At 36.6% G+C, this 19,864-nt stretch overlaps 3 protein-coding genes across 3 annotated transcripts; 1 reads left to right on the top strand and 2 right to left on the bottom strand.

The window, feature by feature from the left end:
* Window positions 1-214: 214 nt before the first annotated feature.
* Window positions 215-2,961, top strand: LOC145616427 (small ribosomal subunit protein uS15-like). Its single transcript, XM_081671139.1, has 5 exons — window positions 215-352; window positions 450-522; window positions 978-1,116; window positions 2,366-2,552; window positions 2,702-2,961. Exons 1-5 carry the CDS (start codon window positions 330-332, stop codon window positions 2,733-2,735), a joined length of 456 nt encoding a protein of 151 aa, XP_081527265.1. The 5' UTR covers window positions 215-329; the 3' UTR covers window positions 2,736-2,961.
* A 1,957-nt stretch (window positions 2,962-4,918) lies between these two features.
* On the bottom strand, window positions 4,919-8,559 carry LOC145617090 (disease resistance protein RGA2-like). Its single transcript, XM_081671782.1, has one exon. It carries the CDS (start codon window positions 8,210-8,212, stop codon window positions 4,919-4,921), a length of 3,294 nt encoding a protein of 1,097 aa, XP_081527908.1. The 5' UTR covers window positions 8,213-8,559.
* Window positions 8,560-16,371: 7,812 nt separating this feature from the next.
* LOC145617089 (uncharacterized) lies at window positions 16,372-17,201 on the bottom strand. Its single transcript, XM_081671781.1, has 2 exons — window positions 16,818-17,201; window positions 16,372-16,695 (listed from the first exon to the last, which is right to left on the bottom strand). The coding sequence occupies exons 1-2, from the start codon at window positions 17,199-17,201 to the stop codon at window positions 16,372-16,374; spliced, it is 708 nt and encodes a 235-aa protein (XP_081527907.1).
* Window positions 17,202-19,864: the final 2,663 nt, after the last annotated feature.

Below are 19,864 nucleotides of genomic sequence, written 5' to 3'. Positions count from 1 at the left end.
CATCAAGTTAAAGGAAACAAAATGGTATTATAATTTGTTTTACTGTTAGCTTTTGCCCATAGCCATAAGAGCAAAAAAAAAAAAAAAAAAAAAAAAAAAAAAAAATATGTATATGGGCCTATCAACAAGTATGAAATAGAAACCCTGAAAAGCCAAGCCCAAAAACCCTAAAACCATTTGGAGTATATTTATCCAACTCCATCACATAAAACCACTGAAATGCTGGTTAAATTCTAGGGTTTTTTTTGTTAGAGTGAGCTTCATCAGCAGCAAGGAGAAGAAGAACCAGCCGCCGCAGTCGAAGAACATCCTCCTCCTACGCCGTCACCATGGGTCGTATGCACAGTAAAGGGTACTTCATCTTCTTCTTCTTCTCTGATTTTCTCTCTCCTCTTTCTCTTTAATGGCGTCGATTCCTTATTCTTCCCATTTCTCTGATGTTCTTACAGTAAGGGTATGTCCGCTTCTTCCATTCCATACAAGCGGACTCCTCCTTCATGGCTCAAGATCTCTGCTCAAGATGTAAGTTTTTGCTTGATTTTTGATTGTACTTGTGTTTATTTTCAATCGATTTAGTTGATTGTTCTTATCAATTTGTATATTTTCATGTTTTAAGTTGATTTTGATGTATAAACCCATGTTTTTATTCACCAATTTGCATGTATAATCAGAAATTTTGATTCATAGAATCTGTTCGAATTTGGATGTTTGGGCGCATGAGTTGCTGGAACTTAAGAATTTTAATAGGACTCACATAACATTTACAATTGTTTATTTGGTTTTTATCTCCATTACGTAAATGTGTAATTTTTTTTACCTAAAATTTGTAATTTTTATTTTACCTAAATCTGGATTATTTTTGATATGTGCAATGTGGTGTGAATTAAATCTTGATTGAATAAGCTCATGTTTAATTTAATCTGATAAATTTAGCTGATTACAAGTTTTAGTAATAATTTGGGTGTTTTTTGTTGTAGGTTGATGACAACATTTGCAAGTTTGCAAAGAAGGGTTTGACACCATCTCAGATTGGTGTGATTTTGAGGGATTCTCATGGTATTGCTCAAGTTAAGAGTGTTACCGGTAACAAGATCCTTCGTATCCTCAAGGCTCACGGTAAATTATACCTCCTTCTGTTCCACCAACCTCTTTTAAATGTTTGTTTTAGATTTGATTTTGTGAAATTGAGTGTTGAAGTAGTGGTAGAGAAAGTGTTGTATATTGGGAAGAAAAGGGAGTGTGGCCGGGCAGTTTTTATACAGTTTGTCCCTCAATTTTTATAATGGAAGCTCATTTAAAACTGTTGATTTTTGAAAGTTGGATGCATTTTCGATGTGTAGTGAAATACTGCGATATTTTTGTAGGGGTACTGGAATTGATATTGGAAGGGGTTAGTTTTGGTTTTGTTTGGTGTTTGGCTTGGTTAAATATGCTGTTTTAGACCTGTATATCTTATTCTGTGTTTTGAAAGTGGCCGGATAAAGAAAGATGGGCATGATAATTACATGAGATCTTAGATTTTGTATTCCTTTAGCTGGAAGGATATGGAAACGGGAAACCATTTGTTATGTTTCAAAATCTATGAGTTGAATCTGGTTTTCGGAACTTTTGAGTTTTTAGATGAGCTATGACTAGACTGACAATAGTATGCATCGCATAATGAGCTTGGCCTTTAAAAGTGAGTCCAAGCTGTAGTTGGGTTATAAGCTCTTAAGTTATGTATTCTTAACATTTTTAATTCTGTTAAGACATCAAATATATGAGTAAGTGAATCTTGCCTTGTAAGAAAAAGAGTCATATCCATCGCTAATTTGTTAGAATCTTACTTTGCAAGAAAGACAATCATGTCCATTGATAGTTGTTTGAATCTTGTTTGTTTGAAATAGTTGCCTTGGGCTCATGAAACCTGTTATTAATATTGTCTTTTTTTTGATTGGGGTCATTAGTTAGAACTTAGATCATTTTCCCCTTAATTATTTTAACTATATTGGATTTATGAACTTTAAGTTGTGCCAAGAGGTATTGTCGTCTTGTCAAGCCATATGATTATATAACTCCGCTCCCCTTATTACTTATATATATTTCATTTACAAACTTTATGCTGTACAAATATACTATATTACAATCACTAACGTACTGAACTCATCTAGAAAAAAATTAACTCTGCTCTTGTAAACTGGGATTTGGAAATCAACAATAACCTTGTTAACTGTATCATATGTTTTGGTCGGTACTATTTCACATGGATGTAGTGTATTTAGCTTTTGTCTGTACCTTGTGGTTGCTTGACTACTATTAATTCTCTATATCAGTTTCAGTAACGACTGAAGATTTTTGCTAATTGTTTACTGGTTATGTTGCTTAGGTCTGGCCCCTGAAATTCCAGAGGATCTCTACCATCTTATTAAGAAGGCAGTGGCTATCAGGAAGCATTTGGAGAGGAACAGAAAGGATAAGGATTCCAAATTCAGGTTGATTTTGGTCGAGAGCAGGATCCACAGACTTGCTCGTTACTACAAGAAGACTAAGAAGCTCCCACCAGTCTGGAAATAGTAAGTTTACCTTCCATTTCCTTAGCATTATCTATGGAAGATTGTGTGTTCCTCATGTTCTTTGTACCTTTTAGACTGTTTCTCTGTAAATTTGTTATTGTTAGTATGCCTAGAAATTAACTAATTGCATTTATGAATTATCTCTGCAGCGAGTCTACAACTGCCAGCACTCTCGTGGCTTAAGCATCTGTTTTGTTTTGGATCCATTGAAGTAGAAGAAATGTTATGTTCAGGCTGGGCATGTCGTGTTCCAATTTGCTGTATGGACTTCTACAAACAGTATAATATCGTTTAATATTATGATTAGAAATTTTGTTTTTCCTTAGTAAGTACTGTCAAGGACTCAGGAGATTTGCTTGCATGTCTTGGGAAGTTTTGTCACTATGAAGGCATTTAGTTTGTGTTGGAATCCTTATGTTTATTCAAAGTTAAATGCTTCTTAAATCTTTGTCCTCCAATTTGCTAACCAAATTACTCGTACCTAATTGACACTAAGCAAGCAAATCAATATTCTTTTGTTTTTGAGCGACTAATTTTCACACCTGGGGTATGCTTAACCAGGATGAAGCTCCAAGTCTTGTGTTGTGTGGTGTGGATATCTTAACGAGTGTTGTGTGGACATCACTTAGGTATCAAATATGATAATGTAGTATTTTGTTTTTGATACCTTAGTGATGCACTCGATGTTTAATGGTCATGGCAATCCTTAGGTGTGATATGTATTGGAAACAATCATTGATTGGAGTTTTTACTTTCTCCCATATTCTTAAAACCTTGTGAAACCATTTCTAAATATTCACACCAAAATTCTACTTTCAGTGTGTGGAATTGTCTTAAGCCATAAAATACTTGAATCTGTACAAAACTTTCACTACTACTACAGTATGAACTATGAAGTAACTTAATCCTCTGAAAGTTGAGACTGCAGAGTGAGCTCAAAGAAAGCTCCTTAAATTACTACCATCTCCGGTCCAAGTTACTCGCAACTTTAGGGTATTATTTGTGAGATATAAAATATTCCAAAGTTGCGGGTAATTTGGACCAGAGGTAGTATTTTTTGACGAAAGCTCTTCAAACTACTGGTGCAAATCCTATTTGTGACCTTATTACTACTACTATGAAGTATGAACTAACTAGAGCGTACGGAGTATATGATTTGTGCAGACAAAATGCCTAGGAGTAGGGGGATTCCCTTACCTCCCCCCTCTACTCTCAAGCGATGATCTGCGGAGCTGAGCTAGCTAAACTTATGAGAGACTGAGAGGTGCCGGCTCAGTATAGTCCTTCTTCTTACCTTAAAAAAAAAAGATACTCTGTATTAGTGTAACTAGCATACAACAGCATAAGTGAATCAAATTTAAAAAGTATAGGAGATTCAGTATACCTAGAGTATTTGATAATCAGAAGTCAGAAAAAAATGCAAAGTTTTTAATTGGTTATCATACATGGCCTGAAGTTGGAGATAACCTTCGGACACAAAGTAAGACGCCTAATATAATTTACTATTTACAATAATTTTATTGTACATCGAACATTTTGCGAAAAGTGACCTTTTGTTTGTACAAAAGTGACCCTTTTTCTTCTACAAAAGTGCTCCATATTTTCACAAAAGTGACCTTTTTTTTTTTTTTTTTTTTCCTTCACAAGAGTGACCCTTTTATTATAAAAATAATCATTTTTTCACAAAAGTGATTTTTTTTTTCACAAAAATGACCCTTTTTTTTCCACAAAAGTAACCTTTTTTTTTTGTTTTTTTTTTCCATAAAAGTGACCTTTTTTCAGAAAAGTAATTAAACTACATATGCAAAACAAAGTATCAAAATTAATGAAACAAACACAAAAATGAACAATAGTCATGAAAAAACTATACAATCACTCAAACAAATCAAAAGTCACCGTTAGTTTCCGGTGATAATCGATGATGTTGATGTTTTTGCTCTAGGTTAGTGTTTGTACTTTTTTTTTAAAAAAATTTTGTCGCTTTGCTCGATGAGATGGTCGGAAATGGTGGAATCAGCAATGGTTTCAACGCGATCGGCGAGAGGAGAGAGAAAAAACAGAGAAAAAGAAGATTGAAGAACAAAGAGAATCTGTTGAATAAAGAGGAGAGAGAAAATAAGATTTCATTTTTTTCTTGTCAAAATTGGGCCACCAAACTCACGCTTTCTTTCGATTTTCACTAAAAAAGTGAACACCGGATTTAATAAAAAGTTTGTGTTTATTATGAATGTAACGAATACAAGTCCATGAGCTATGCAAAAAAATCTATGAAAATCCAAGGATTACATACAATATTAGTATACTACTGGCAATTCTAATCCTTGCCAGATTAACTTAATATTAATAGTATAAAAAATACAACTATATCAGTAGATAAAAATATCGGGAATGTGTTGAATAAGTGGCCAATCTTCACCATTTGGTTCCTGACATCTTTTCTTCAACTGTGGACAATACCTTATATCAAGTTGCTGTAGAGAAGAAAGGCTGCGCAATGACTGTGGAAGTGAGGCCAATTTTGGACATCCGACAATACGAAGCCGTTGAAGCTGGGAGAGGCGGCCAATCTCCTCTGGCAGGCTTGTCAAATTGTCGAGAAACTCCATTTTAAGTTCCCTCAGTGCTTGTAGACTTCCAATGGCTTTGGGGAACAACTGCAGCTTCCAGATGTTTGAGACTTCTAGGAAATAGAGGCTTCTCAATTTTGGCCATGTTCTGGTGTCCCACAAATCCAATTCTTCACAATTGGATATGCTCAATTTCTCAAGGGCTGGGAGATGCTGCAGTACATCATACACGTGTCTCAAGCTGTCACATTTATATATATTAAGAGCTCGAATGGAAGAACTTGGAGATACCACGATCAAATTGGTGAGCTCTTTGCAGGACCTGATAGATAAAGACTCTAAACTACAGAAATTAATAGAAAAGGAAACTAGATTATAAATGAGGTCAATCTTCAAAGTCTTGAGTGTAGAAAGAGTAGCTGAGGAAGAAGATGATGGCGATGGTGCTTCACGATGTGATGCCAGAATGGATTCTAGCAGCTTCTCATCAATCCTCTCTAAACTTAAGTTCTCAACCCTTGGGAGTATTACAGGAATCGACATCAACTGCCGGCAGCTATCTATACTAACTCGAGATAGGCAGGGGAAGAGTATTAATGGCAGCTGCTGTGAAGTTATGTTTTGGTGATTTTCCGATATTACCATCTCTCCTTGCCGAGCTTGAATTTCGTTCATCACTCTTGGTCTCGACCACCAACCCTTTAATTCGTTCAAACCGGACAAACACAAATACTCTAAGGCAGGGAAGTATGTTGCAGAACAAGGCTCTGTATCATCACCCCAACAATATTCTTCTATGTACTCCACTGCAATGTACTTAAGACTCAGGCTTTTGAGATGAGGTAAATTGCTGAAGCGTGGAATTTGCCGGCAGTTATCACAATATTCAAGAGTAACATGAACAAGTCTAGGGAGTAAGCAAGGTAACCCTTCTACCATCCTAATCGGAAACCTCTCTCCCTCAAATTGTCTAACCTTCAAAGATCTAAGGTTTGGAGGAAGCATCAGGCATTCGAACAACTCCTCCTTATCATTACTTGTAGGAGTCACATCATACTCGTGAAGTCCGAAATACAATGTGAGACCAGTTAGTTGTGTTTGTCGGCCCAATTCTACCCTTCTGGCTTCTAACAGTGTATTTCTGCGCCATCTATTAAAATGAATTTCTAGATTTCCCCTAAGCTCCAAAGTAGCCAGTGCATCTACACCGTTATTTTTGCCTACCGTAAAGATGTTCAGCTCTCGGAGAGATCTCATCTTCTCAAATCCTGAAGGCATCTCTCTTAGACGGTAGCATTCTAAAATTCCCAGGTGTCTAAGGTTAGCCAATTTGGTAAAACCATTTGGCAACTGTCTAAGAGAATCGCAACTATCTAGGTTCAACGTTTGCAGGTTCTCTAACTTTGTGATGGAATCGGGAAGACACTCAATGTAGCTGCTTTTAAGATTAAGGTATCTCAGATGTCTCAACCTTCCTATACAACCTGGCAGTTTCTTACCAAATTCTACAAATTTCAAGGCACGTAAGGATTCCAATCTGGAAATCGACCATGTCAAATCTAAATTATGAGGGTATAGACATGTTCGCATTGTCTTCTTCACTAGAAACCGGTCTTCATATAGCAAACAGGTACCAGTTGTCTTAACCTCTAACTCATCCTCATCACCAGCTACATGCAAGGCTAAGTCATGCATTAAGTCATGCATTTTACAATATACCTCATTCGTCCCATCAACTTCTTTGGCATCTTGAAAAAAGTTCCTCTTTAGCAACTCTTGAAAGTAAAAATCCCCAACTTCCTCAAGGCTGATACTCTCTTTGGATGTACTCTCTTCGGATGCCTCAATATACCCTTGGGCCATCCAAAGACGAACCAGCTCATTCTTCTCAAATTCGTAATCTTTTTGAAACAACGAACAATAAGCAAAGCATTGCTTCAACGGTGGTAATGGCAGGAAATCATAACTCAACTTTAAAACGGGCATAATGTTGTTATCTTCGGTCACCTTTGTCTTTGCAAGGTGAAGGTCACGAAACAACAACCAGTCTTGCACAGTGTCTTTAGAGTAAAGGAGGTTTCCAATAGCTCTAATAGCAAGCGGTACTCTGCCACATCTACCAACAATATCTTTACCAATCCCAGTAAAATTGCTCTCCTCTTGCCCTTGTTTCAATGCTAAGCTTTTGAAAAGCTCCCAAGACTCTTCATCTGTTAGCAATCCCAAATTGTAGGCTGGACACGTCCCAACAACATTTGCTACCACATTAGAATGCGTAGTCACAATTATCTTGCTTCCCTTACCACCACAATCCAACAAGCTCTTAAGCTGAAGCCATCTACCCCGATCATCATCCCACATGTCATCCAACACAAGTAGATACCTCATGTTACCTATCGATTGTCGGATTTTAGACTGAACTTGTTCCAACGTAAGACCATGACAATTTGAATCTGTCAAGGAGTTACATATTTTGCGCATCACTCCATCCTGATTATCCACCTCAGGTACACAAGCCCATTTGATGAGGTCGAAATGGGTGTTTACCTTCTCATCATTAAAAACCAATTGAGCTAGAGTTGTTTTGCAAATTCCCCCAAACCCGACAATTGGGATGACAGAAACTCTTTCCTCAGTAAACACAGGATCAAAGAGCATACTAATTATTGCAATTTTGTCATCATGCCTACCAATTATATCATCTGGTTGAACAAAGGAGATGGTTTCTCTTTTGCTCATCAGATAAGCAGAAGGGAGGTGAAAATCCTCCCTATGATCACAAACACTCAGGGACATGGGAAACACGGCATCCATATTCGACTTGATGGCATCGAGTTCTTGCCTAATAGACTTGATCTCTCGAGCCACTTTTATGCTAAACAAAAGGGGACTTGAATCAGAGAACAACAAGCGTACCTTCATTGCCATGTTTCCTTTGATACGCCGCTTTCTTTGCTGAGCAGTGAAGACATCATCAAACAGATCATCAGCCTTGAGGAATACAGCCCTGAGCCTACGAAGCCACTCTCGGATGACAGCACTGCGCTCTTCCTCATGGCGCTTCTCAGCATCAATAACCCGATCTTTGATCATCTTGAGGGTTTGCTCGAGCTTCTCCAAGTCACTCCTTGTCCCCCACCACGACGAAACCTCTTGGAATCAGTGGCGGATCCAGGATTTGGATAATGGGGGTACGAAATTAAGTTTGATAAATTTTTTTTTACAAAATACAAAGTAATATGTGGAGCACAATAATTTTTTCTTAACCAAATTATGAGTTAATAAATTATTTAACTATTGCATTAGTATTTGTGTGTATTATGCACCTTCTTCCGACAACAAGGCTTATAATTGAGTAATGAAATATCTTTTTAAAAAGAGATTGTCTAAGAAACTTGTTATGGTAACAATAGATCTCTTTGATCAAAAGTACAAGGTTGAAAAATAAACAATATCACCGAAGAGACCTGTTATTGTAATAACAGGTCTCTTTGTTTTTAAGACAACAATGGAATATATATCATCTAAGAGACCGCCTTAGACCAGTTTTAAAATAGGCGGTCTCTTAGAATTTAATACTTGTACAACAAAAAAGGCGCTGATTAGGCTGTTGTGGTAGGTCACAGTATCTAAGAGACCTCCTATTAGATACAGGCGGTCTCTTTTTGTACCAGTTTTTTTTTTTTTTTTTTTTTTTTTTTTTTTTTTTTTTTTTTCAGCGGAATGGGGGTACAGTTGTAACTCTATGTACCCCCCTAGATCCGCCACTGCTTGGAATGCTGATTTTCCTAATGATTCCAAGAGGTTTTTGGCTATGTCAAACAGAATTCCCTCTGCCATTTTCGCAGTAACTCTCTTTTACACTTCAAGTACACACTCTTAGTAGTATGAGAAAATATATATTGTTGTATTCAACATAAATAGATTTACACCTTATATATGTCAAAGTTATATCATATTCTTTCTTGTTAGACATGTACAAGTTCAGAATATGATTACTTTTTATTTTCTTGGGGCAGAAGTGAAGAATGTAATGCAAAAAATCAAAGGTAAATTTGTCCAAACAAAAAGAAAAAGGTTGATATGTTAAAGTTATAATTGTATTATTTTGCTATCAACAATAGGAAATTGGACCTACACTCAACACTAATTTTCCTGGTGGACCAACACAAATCAAGCAACTTTAATGAAATCTTTTTTTTTTTTTTTTTTTTTTTTATTTTTTTTTTATTTTTTGTTTTTTATTTTTTTATTTTTAAGAGGATGATATCTTTTACTTTCGTAAAGCACAATAATATAATTGGAATGAAATTTTTTTCCTGGAGGCGGATGCACCATGCTCTGTGCATTCGGATTTTTTCAAAAGAAAGTGGAATGAACATATAGTTGTCCAGTAAAGAATATATACTACCTCTGTTTCTTATTATGTGGAACAAAGAGGTATTATTTGTGAGATATAAAATATTCCTTTGTTGCACATAATAACAAACAGAGGTAGTTGTTGTTTTTGTAAAGAACATATAGCTATTTTATAAAGAACATCACATATAATTGTTTTGTAATGTATACATATAGTTGTTTTGTAAAGAACATATAAGAGTAGTTATTTTGTAAAAAAAACATCCAGCTTTATGTTCTTTATATGTGTCTAAAGAACATCCGTAATATTAATAAATAACATGATAATATAATGTAATGAATATTATTTTATTCAAAAAAAAAAATAAAACAGAAAGAACATAATAGTTTAGTTTAAAGAACACCTAGCTTTTCAATCTTTAAATGAATTATTTGTTCCATAATTAAAGAGTTTTGTAATTATTTCTCAATCTCAATTTAGAAATTTGTATATTAATTATTCATATTTAAATTTCACTTGTTTGAATTCTTTAGAGAGAGGAATAAATTTTAGAGACAAAAATAGAAAATTTATAGAGAAATTTTTTTTTTTTTTTACTGATGAAGGACGATGGCTGCGCATTTAGATCGAGTTTCGTGGTGCTTTTGTTCATTGTTTTGTTAATGGAGTAATTGTTAATGAAGGTGTATATGTAGATTTGTTAATCAAAGATCGAAGGTAATTTTGAATGAAATTTTGTATTTTTTTTTCATTAATTGTGTTATTTTAGATTTAAATTAGAATATTTTGTAATCATAAAATTCATTGTTTATTTTTCTTTTTAAAATTTGATGAATCTCGATGTTGAATTTGAGGATAATGTGACAAAGGTTGAAGATGATGTTTTTTATAAGATAGTGTTATGTTAATTGTTATCAATAGCTCTATATTCCTTTTTTATTTATTTATTTATTTTTTTTTATTTTTTATTTTTTTTATCCCTTATGTTCTTTTTTTATATTCTTCATGTTGTTTTAAATAGACGCTCAGAAATTATTACGTTCATTACATTTTAATAATATGTTCTTTTCACTTAAGATATACGTTATTTTATCTTTACAATTCTATAACATGTTTTTTTCACTTTAACTAAACGTTCTTTTCATTTTAGCTAAATGTTCTTTATTTACAACTCTATACAATGTTCTTTCCGCTTTGGTGTTTTTTTTTTTTTTTTTTTTTTTTTTTTTTTTTTTTTTTGGTGTGTGTGTGTGTGTGTGTGGGGAATGGATGTACCATGCGCATCGTACATCCGCCTCCACGAACCACTAATTGGAATTGTAATCAAACTAAAGAACTTATCACAATAATTTTATGGCTATTTTTTTTAATTAACACTAGTGGTCCCAATTATGGTCGGTCTTTTTTAAAAGGTCTCAATTATTGATAAACTTAGGTAAACCTATCTTAAGGGGGAGGGGGATCCTTCTTAAAATGGCCCCTGACGTACTTTTAACCGGTTTGATCTAGTTGTTGTTATTGTTGACCTGTTAATAGTGCCACGTATCTTATTTTCGTTGGACATAGTTAAAAAAGTTAATCCTTTATCACACTAAACACCAACTTTCACCACCTTTATTCTTTTTTGAAAAAAAAAACAAACTACTAAAAAGCACGTGACTATTTTAACTGCTTTTCCCGGTATTAAAAGACAGGGACTTTTTTAAGAACACCCTCAAAATTGGGATCGTTATGAGTTAATTGATGGTTGAGACCTTATAAAGAAGAATTCCCATAGTTGCAACCGATAATATATATCAATTTTAATTGGTCGGTTCTATCGCAAAGCTGTCGCTGTGCGACAGAGCCTGTCGTCTGGCGCTGATTAAAAGATAAAAATAGGCTTGTACGGAATCCTTTTCCTAATATAATTAAGTAATTATAATCCGCATTTATCAGTTTTAAAATCCGTTTTATCATAAAACACTTATTTTATTCCAAATAAAACTCCTTAAAATTATAATTATCGTATCAATCCTAATTCCATTAAAATTTAAAGGAACCTTCTAGATTATTATAGAAGACTAAAGTCAATCCTAATAACTGTAGGAATATAATTAATAGACAATCCACTAGATCATTGGGCCGCATATAAAATTCATCTCAAGCCCAATTTAGTATTTTGGCCATAACTTCCTCATTATTCATCGGAATATGGCTTATAATATTCGTTGGAAAGCTCTTTGCAAGCCCAATCCAACGACACTGTTATTGGACCCTTATTATGGACCAAACTAAATTGGACTGGCAGTTTTCATAAATAGAGCAAGATTTTAAAAAACAGAAAGAAAGAGTTTTAATAAAAATATCCGCATCACTAGACTTTTCACACTTTCACTTCGTTCGATAATCAAATGATGTGAAAAGTATTCATCACTGGATTTGGTTTTGGGGAGACATATTTGGGTGTCTACAAATTCCTTTGTTCTTTATAGTTGCAACACTTCCTTAAAATAGAAATGTCACAATAGTTGCAACACACCATAAAAGGAAGGTTTTTATGGTGAAAATTATACTATTACCTTTATTTAGAGCACATGAACCACTTGATTATACTCTTAACAATCTCTAAAACTCATTTTAAGTGTATTATATCATGTGATGACCACCTTTTTTAAATACCGTGATAAAGTGTGTGTTGTAACTATAAAGAAACAGAAGAAGTATTTTATTAAATTCATATTCACTATCTTCCTATTCTCTCAAGTCTCAATTACTTTTTTTTTATAATTTTTTTTTATTCTTCCACCAACCCCACTACCCTATATTTTATGACTTTCTCCAATTTATCCTAAAACTCTGTGCATGGAGAAATGGAGCAAGTATATAAAAACGGAGGGAGTATATAACTAATACTTTGTATAAGTATTTTCCATTGAAAAGGTAATTATATAATTAAAAATTACAATAGGTAGTTAATTGAAAAACATTATACTCTTGTATGTTTTACTTCCTCTGTTCTTTTTTACTTGACTTGTTTCTTTTATCACGCTTGCCAATGCAAAACTTTAGCGATCAATAACTTTATTTCTCCATAAGTAAAAATTATAAAAAATTGTATGTTATAATAGTACTTATTGAGATGAATTTAAAAAGATCTCACATGAATATATTTTTCCTTACATATCATTCACAAAAGACGGTCAAAGGAGGGGTGATTAATAGTATAAAAGTCAAAGCGAGTCAAGTAAAAAAGAAGGAGGAAGTATGATTTATGAAGGTATAATGTAGTTAATGAGTAGTGATAAAATAGACACCAATATAAAGTGTTGGATGAAGGTTCTTACCTCAGATCTTAGAGCTTTGGGGTTCGAATCTTACCAAGTGAGGATGCTTGGAGGGTAGGGATTCCTTTCCTCTAGTACCAATTTATTTATTTATTTATTTATTTTTTTGACAAAATAGCCTAATTTTATTTGAATGATTTATTGAATTTTTATGGTAAATTTTACTCCTTAGAGCAAGTTTCGATTAAGGAAAATGTATTACTATGGTTATAAAAGTCAAACTATGAAGAAAGAGACTTATTTTAGGAATAGTAGTTACACTAGCTAGAGGAAGGGTGTGTAACTATTATTCTCATTATGAGGTTAATAATTCCTACATCCAGTGGCGGAGGGAGAGGGGGACATGGGGGGACAGCTGTCCCCCCATTGTCTATAAAAAAAAAAGATTTTCGCTAATTTGCTATGTAAGAATTACATTAATAAAGAATATTTTCATTAAACATACACTTATGTAATAGAAATGCAAACTTGGCCTAGTGGTAGTTGGGTGAGAATAGGGATTTTCCCTCACTTTGACCCAGGTTCAATTCTATATACTCTCATTATACTGTTTTTTTGTTCTGCTTTTTTTTTTTTTTTTTTTTTTTTTTTTTTTTTTCCTCCTTATTTTTTGATTTCTTTTTATAGTTCATATAAAGTATTAAAAAATCTTTCTTTACTAAAACAAAAAAGTATTATAATTCTTCAAGCCCCTAACTTCACTCAATTAACTATTATTATTTGATGGACATTTATCTATCTTTTTTTTTTTTTTTTTTTTTTTTTTTTTTTTTTTTTTTTTGAAAGAACCCACAAGGGATTAATTAATAATAGGCTGCAAATCAGAGTTTAACAGATTACAAAGGAAATCAGGGAAATTATCAGACCACAACATTCTACCAATAGCAAAAGGTGGAGCATGAGCTAATTCATGCGCCACTTTGTTCCCACCCCTTTGAACCCAGCTCCACGAACAAGAAGAAAACGAACTCGCAGCATCCAGAATATCATCCAGCAGCAGATGAAAAGAGCTTACACCAGCAAATTTCTTCAAAATAGCATTCACCACAGCCTCACAGTCACTCTCAAACTCGACCAAATTGTGCCCCTTTTCAGCAGCAAGCTTCATTCCCACTAGAATAGCACGCGTTTCAGCCAACTTGGGTTCCAGTTCTTCCCCCAATTTGACAGAAGCACACCATAAGGTCTTCCCCTCAGCATCACGCGCAACCACACCCACACCAATGCCAATTTCACCAAGTAGACCTGCATCAATGTTAATTTTGACATGACCTGCAGTAGGAGGGCTCCAACAACCACGATCCCTAGGGGTAGACTCATTCCCCTGCTTCTTATCAGAATTGCCCATTTCTTTCATAAGTTGCTGCACATGCTTAATGACTCCCCTAGCCTCCCACCACTCATTTTGGAATAAGCCATGATTTCGAGCATTCCAAATAGACCAGCAAAGGGTCATCACTTCCCTTCGTTGCGCACTATCCAAATTACAAAACATATTAAAGACCCAATCCATGAATGAACGCCACCTACCTTCCACAACCCACGCCAAGCCACTCTCCTCCCAAATACTAACAACACGCGAATAGCAGAGAAGGGCATGAGCAACATCTTCCTTCACCTCACCACAAACACCACACACCTCATCAATGTCTTTAACACGAATATGTAACCCCTGTTTGGTAGGAAGGGCTTCGTGACATGCTCTCTAGAAAAATACTTTAATTCTTGGCAAAACCGGCTCACTCCAAACTAAGTTCCAAGTCTTGCGTATAATAGCATCATTTGAGCAGCAAGCATCTTCATTTTCATCATTAAAAATAAGCTTGTAGGCAGATCTGACAGAATACATACCATCTTTTTATCCCTCCCAACACAAGCAATCATCATGCCTCCTCTCACTCAAAGGAATAGAAAGGATCCTCTCTTGTTCAAAGGGCAAGAAAAGAGTCTTAATCAACTCAACATTCCACCCCCCCTATTAGGAAGCATCAACTCACTCACCATCATATTTTCTGACCCACTAGGATAGGGGGATAACACCATACGGGATTGAGTACCTGGGAGCCAACACTCACCCCACGCTCTAACTTGCTGCCTATCTCCAATTCTCCATCGCATACCCTTTCTCACCACCCACCGAGCATCATGAATTCCCCTCCACGCATAACTAGGATTAGACCCCAAAGTCGAATCTAAGAATGAGGAATTTGGGAAGTATCTAGCCTTAAGCACCCGAAACAAAAGAGAATTAGGATTAGTAGCCAACCTCCACGCTTGTTTGCCAAGAAGAGCCCAATTAAAATATTTTAAGTCGCGGAACCCCAACCCTCCAAGAGCCTACGGTTTGCAAAGCTTCTTCCAAGCCACCCAATGGATTTTGCGCTCCCCTTGCTTTTGACCCCACCAAAACTGAGAAATAAGAGACCGGACCTCATCACAAAAGAAGGAAGGAAGTCTAAAGACACTCATCACATAAGTAGGAAGCGATTGGGCCACTGCCTTAATCAACACCTCCCTACCCGCTTTTGATAGACATAAACCCTTCCACCCTTGTAATTTCTTCCATAGCCTTTCCTTGATGCCCCTCGTCAACACCTTCTTAGAGCGTCCCACAATAGTAGGCAGCCCTAAGTATTTATCATGGACATCCACTTCCCTCACACCCAAAGGCGCAGCAATCTCACCCCTCCTATGCCCTCCCACACCTTTGCTAAACGACACTGTCGTTTTGTCAAAATTAACCAATTGCCCCGAAGCTCTTTCATAAACCTTAAGCACATTTTTAATAGCCGTAGCTTCATCAGGTGATGCTTTTGTAAATATAACGCAATCATCCGCGAAGAGCAAATGCGAAATCTAAGGGGCCGAACTAGCAATTCGAATTCCATGAATCACATTATCCTCCATTGCTTTTCTAATGAGTCCCGAAAGAGCCTCAGCCACCAAAATGAACAAATAAGGGGAAATGGGGTCCCCTTGACGGAGCCCCCTTGAAGGAGCAAAATCAGAGCTCGGAGAACCATTTATAAGCACCGAAAAACTCACCGTCCGAACACATTCCATAACCCGACTAATCCACCCCCTATGAAAATTCATACGAACAAGAACGGCCTCCAAAAAATTCCACTCCACATGGTCATAGGCCTTAGCCATATCAAGCTTTAAAGCTAAATGCCCCCCTTTTGCCTTCGAGGTCTTCATATGGTGGAACATTTCAAAAGCAACAAGCACATTGTCCGAAATCAACCTCCCCGGTGTGAAAGCACTGCACTTTGGTTTGCAGAGATAATATCATTTAAGAACAACTTAAGTCTATTAGCCAACACTTTCGAAACAAGCTTATACACCACATTGCATAGACTAATAGGACGAAAATCCACCATGTTTTCTGCATTCTTCTTTTTAGGAATTAACACAATGTAAGTCCTATTCAAGAAAGGGGGAATACTCCCACCCCTCAAAATACCCAACACTAAGCTACAAATTGACGGACCCACAATATGCCAATATGATTGAAAAAATAAAGGGCACATACCATCCGGACCCGGAGCCTTTATAGGGTGCATTTAAGCAAGAGCCTCACGAACCTCTTCGCCTCTATAATCAGCCGCCAACAGCTCGTTCATAGCAGGAGTTACTCGGCTTTCAACCTCACAAACAACGGCCTCAATCCCCATCGTCCCTTGCGTCTCAAACAAGCCAGCAAAATAATTATTAGCAACTTGCCCCACTGCCACATTACCCGATCTTTTCTGACCTTGCTCATCAAATAAGTAGGCAATGTGATTTTTGCTTTTCCTACCCGACGCACGTCGATGGAAAAAATTCGTATTCCGATCACCTGCCTCAAGCCATAAAACCCGTGACCTTTGACGCCAAAATACCTCCTCCTGACGCAACAAGCCAGCAATATCACGGAGAAGCTTGCGACGTTTCTCCAATTGCCCACGAGACAGCCCCCCTCTGTTAAGATCTTTCAATTTTTTCCTTTTTTTCTAAGCTCCTTGAAGACTTCCCCAAAATTCTTGTCACCCCACGACTTCAACTGATGAGCACATAGCTGTAGCTTTTGCTCGACGCCAATCCCCTCACCCCAAGCATCCCTATTAACACCCTCACAACCATCATGATCAACCCACATTTGTTCGAATCTAAACAACTTTTCCTGCCTACTCACACCTCCAACTCTCTCCTCAATGACAAGTTTGATTGGTGCATGGTCGGACCATTCCCGATCAATGTGAATGAGTCTTGAACACGAAAATCTCTCAATCCATTCCCCATTAACAAGAGCACGGTCAAGTCTACATTGCACATTTTCATTCCCCTCCCTTCCATTATCATAAGTAAATGGGTATCCCTCGAAAGGGACATCCTGGAAACCGCACAAATCCATCGCTTCTCTAAAATTTGACATTTGCCACAAAGCTTTATCAACCCCCCCATTCTTGTCCGAGTCCCTCAGAATTTCATTGAAATCCCCGATACAAACCCCACGCACTATTATTTTGAGAAGCCAATTCCTTCATCAAACTCCACGAAAGATGCCGGTTTTGCACCTCCGGCCACCCATAGAAACCCGTGAGTCTCCAACCATCCGATCCTGCTCCTCCCTCAACCCAAAAATCCATATGATGCACAGACATGGACCGAAGGGACAAGCTCAACCCCTTGCGCCACAAAAGAGCCAACCCCCCTGATCTTCCCATACTATCCACAGCCACCCCGGCCTTCAAAATCCCCTAGCCTCTCCCGAACTTTATAAAACTCCGCACTACTCAATTTCGTCTCCGATAAGAAAATCATCGACGGGGCCTCTCTCCGTATTAAGTCACGGAGACTATCAACTGCAGAGGGGTTGCCCAACCCTCTGCAATTGAGACTTAAAACACTCATTTGGTTTGGCGGGGTTGGCCCTCACCAACCTCCGCCAAAGCAACCACGCTATCCATGCGACTATCTAACTTTACTCTAGCATCCTTACTACTCAGAGCTTCGAACCCCTCTTCCCTTCCTTTCTTTACCCCCACCGAAACAGCACCCTCACTCTCATCCATACCAACATTTTCACGAGGTAAGTACTTCCATTTCCGGTTTACTTCACTTCTCCTATTTTTTGTAGCTTGGTCTACAGGGGAGCTTTCACTCGAAAAAACAAAAATCTGATCTTGGGCAGTAGCCCCCACCAGCACCTTATTCCCATTGTCCTGATCATTGATCAGGAGCTGCTCACACTCAGATTGCGGCACTTTATCCTGCAACACCGTGATGACATCAGATTGCACAGACTTTTTTGGTTTTTGGGTGAAGACCAGAGATTTTTTCTTAGCCCTTAATTTATCCATCTCATCCACCAGTTTCGCCCTCCCCTTTCGCGGAGATGCCCTCAGCCAGAGCCCCCACTGCTTCTCTTCCGGTTCTTCGTCTTCAGCAACATGAGGACAATCCTTCTCCGTATGACCAAGAATACCACACATAAAACAGAATGAAGGCAGTCGTTCATACTTGAATTGTATAGTCGAAACCTCACCCCTTTTGTTTCTGATCTTCTGTATTCGACGCAGCGGTTTAGAAGTGTCAATCAAGACACGAACCCGTCTCGATTTATCCCACCCTAATACGTCCTCCTCCACTTCCATAACAACTCCAATTTTACTCGCAATAATTTTCACATCCTCATTAGACCTGCTATCCAACGGGAGGTTATATATTCGAATCCAGAAAGGGCTAAATATTAATTCAATCGATTCCGGCTGTTCCCCTTTTTGAATGTCTTTTAATAACAACAACTGATTGTCAAAATTCCATGGCGCCCCATCGAGAACCTTCTCTTTATCCCTCCAATGGAAGAACTGAATGACAAAGAGGTTATTTTCAATTTTTCGAAAAATCACCTCACGTTTCAGTGCCCAAGTTTGCTTTAGGGTATTTTGCATCGCCTCAAAGTTATACGAACACATAGTCAAAACTTTTCCTACCACTGATAAGGCCAGTTTGCTTTCCAGGGCATCATCCTTGTTCTCACCCAAATCCGCAATCTCTTCCTCTTCTTCAGTGATATTCAATCTAGACCATCTCTCCACAATGTCGTCTGCCATAATGATCAGAAAACCCCGCCTAAAGAGGGGAGCAAATTCTTGAACTCGCAAGAGAAAACCACTCAGACCTCCGATGAAAGGAAACCCTAACCCCAGAGCGAGACTCCTAAAATTTGTATTTTGACATTTATCTATCTAATTAAGTACTTCTTTTTCAATAGTGATTACTAATGGGCTACAATTTATTAAGGAATACATATAATAAAAATCTCTTTAATTATGTATGCATTAATTTTTTTTTTATTTTTTTATTTTTTTATTTTATATATTAATAGAATACCACAAATTAAACTAAATTTCATTTATGTACGTAGAGTACATTATAACAATTTGATTAGTTAGTTACGTTAATTTTTTTTCGAATGTAACATATCTGTATTATCAATTTAAATAAATTACTATTGATTTATTGATAAGGTAATTAACTCATACGAGTACTTATTAATTATTGGATTACATAACCTGGAATAAGGGTCAACAAACAACATTATAATTTTCGTAATATGCAATGAAACTTTTAACGTCTCTTTCGCCATATAAGAATAATTGTCATGTGCAATTTCAAATGAGTATTATATATTATGTGAGCCATTTTTCTCTTACAACTTTTATCGAATTATTGAACCTCTGATATTTGTCCCCCCGGATTCAAAATCCTGGCTCCGCCACTGCCTACATCTCTCTCTTTTTCTTAAGGAACAATTACATAATATCATTTGTAGACACCATACCCCTTACAATAATACATCTAATTACTTATGTTTTTTGACTTTTATTATCCCTTAGTATTGGCCCTTACTATATACGAGTACTCATCTGCTTTATCCATTCAGTTTACGCACATGGAGTATTACAGATTTAATTGCAATTATCACAACCTAACAAAAAGTGGTAGGGACATCCTGTCCTAGCCCTACCAATAATACTACGAGTATTGTTTGTGTAAAAATAATTGAATCTC

The sequence above is a fragment of the Chenopodium album genome, chromosome 26 (genome assembly GCF_948465745.1).
Source record: "Chenopodium album chromosome 26, dcCheAlbu1.1, whole genome shotgun sequence".
In the NCBI taxonomy this organism is placed as follows: Eukaryota; Viridiplantae; Streptophyta; class Magnoliopsida; order Caryophyllales; family Amaranthaceae; genus Chenopodium; species Chenopodium album.
Note: the sequence above shows the minus strand (reverse complement) of the source record. Positions and strands in the feature narration are given on the sequence as shown.

Bases quoted from the DNA above. Each gene is read 5' to 3' on its own strand.
- LOC145616427 (XM_081671139.1), top strand. From the start codon at position 330: ATGGGTCGTATGCACAGTAAAGG. The intron at 523-977 runs GTAAGTTTTTGC...TTTTTGTTGTAG, and splicing joins TCAAGATCTCTGCTCAAGAT to GTTGATGACAACATTTGCAA. The intron at 1,117-2,365 runs GTAAATTATACC...TATGTTGCTTAG, and splicing joins TCGTATCCTCAAGGCTCACG to GTCTGGCCCCTGAAATTCCA.
- LOC145617090 (XM_081671782.1), bottom strand. From the start codon at position 8,212: ATGATCAAAGATCGGGTTATTGATGCTGAGAAGCGCCATGAGGAAGAG.
- LOC145617089 (XM_081671781.1), bottom strand. From the start codon at position 17,201: ATGGATTTGTGCGGTTTCCAGGATGTCCCTTTCGAGGGATACCCATTT. The intron at 16,696-16,817 runs GTCTTCAAGGAG...TTGTTGCGTCAG, and splicing joins GTGACAAGAATTTTGGGGAA to GAGGAGGTATTTTGGCGTCA.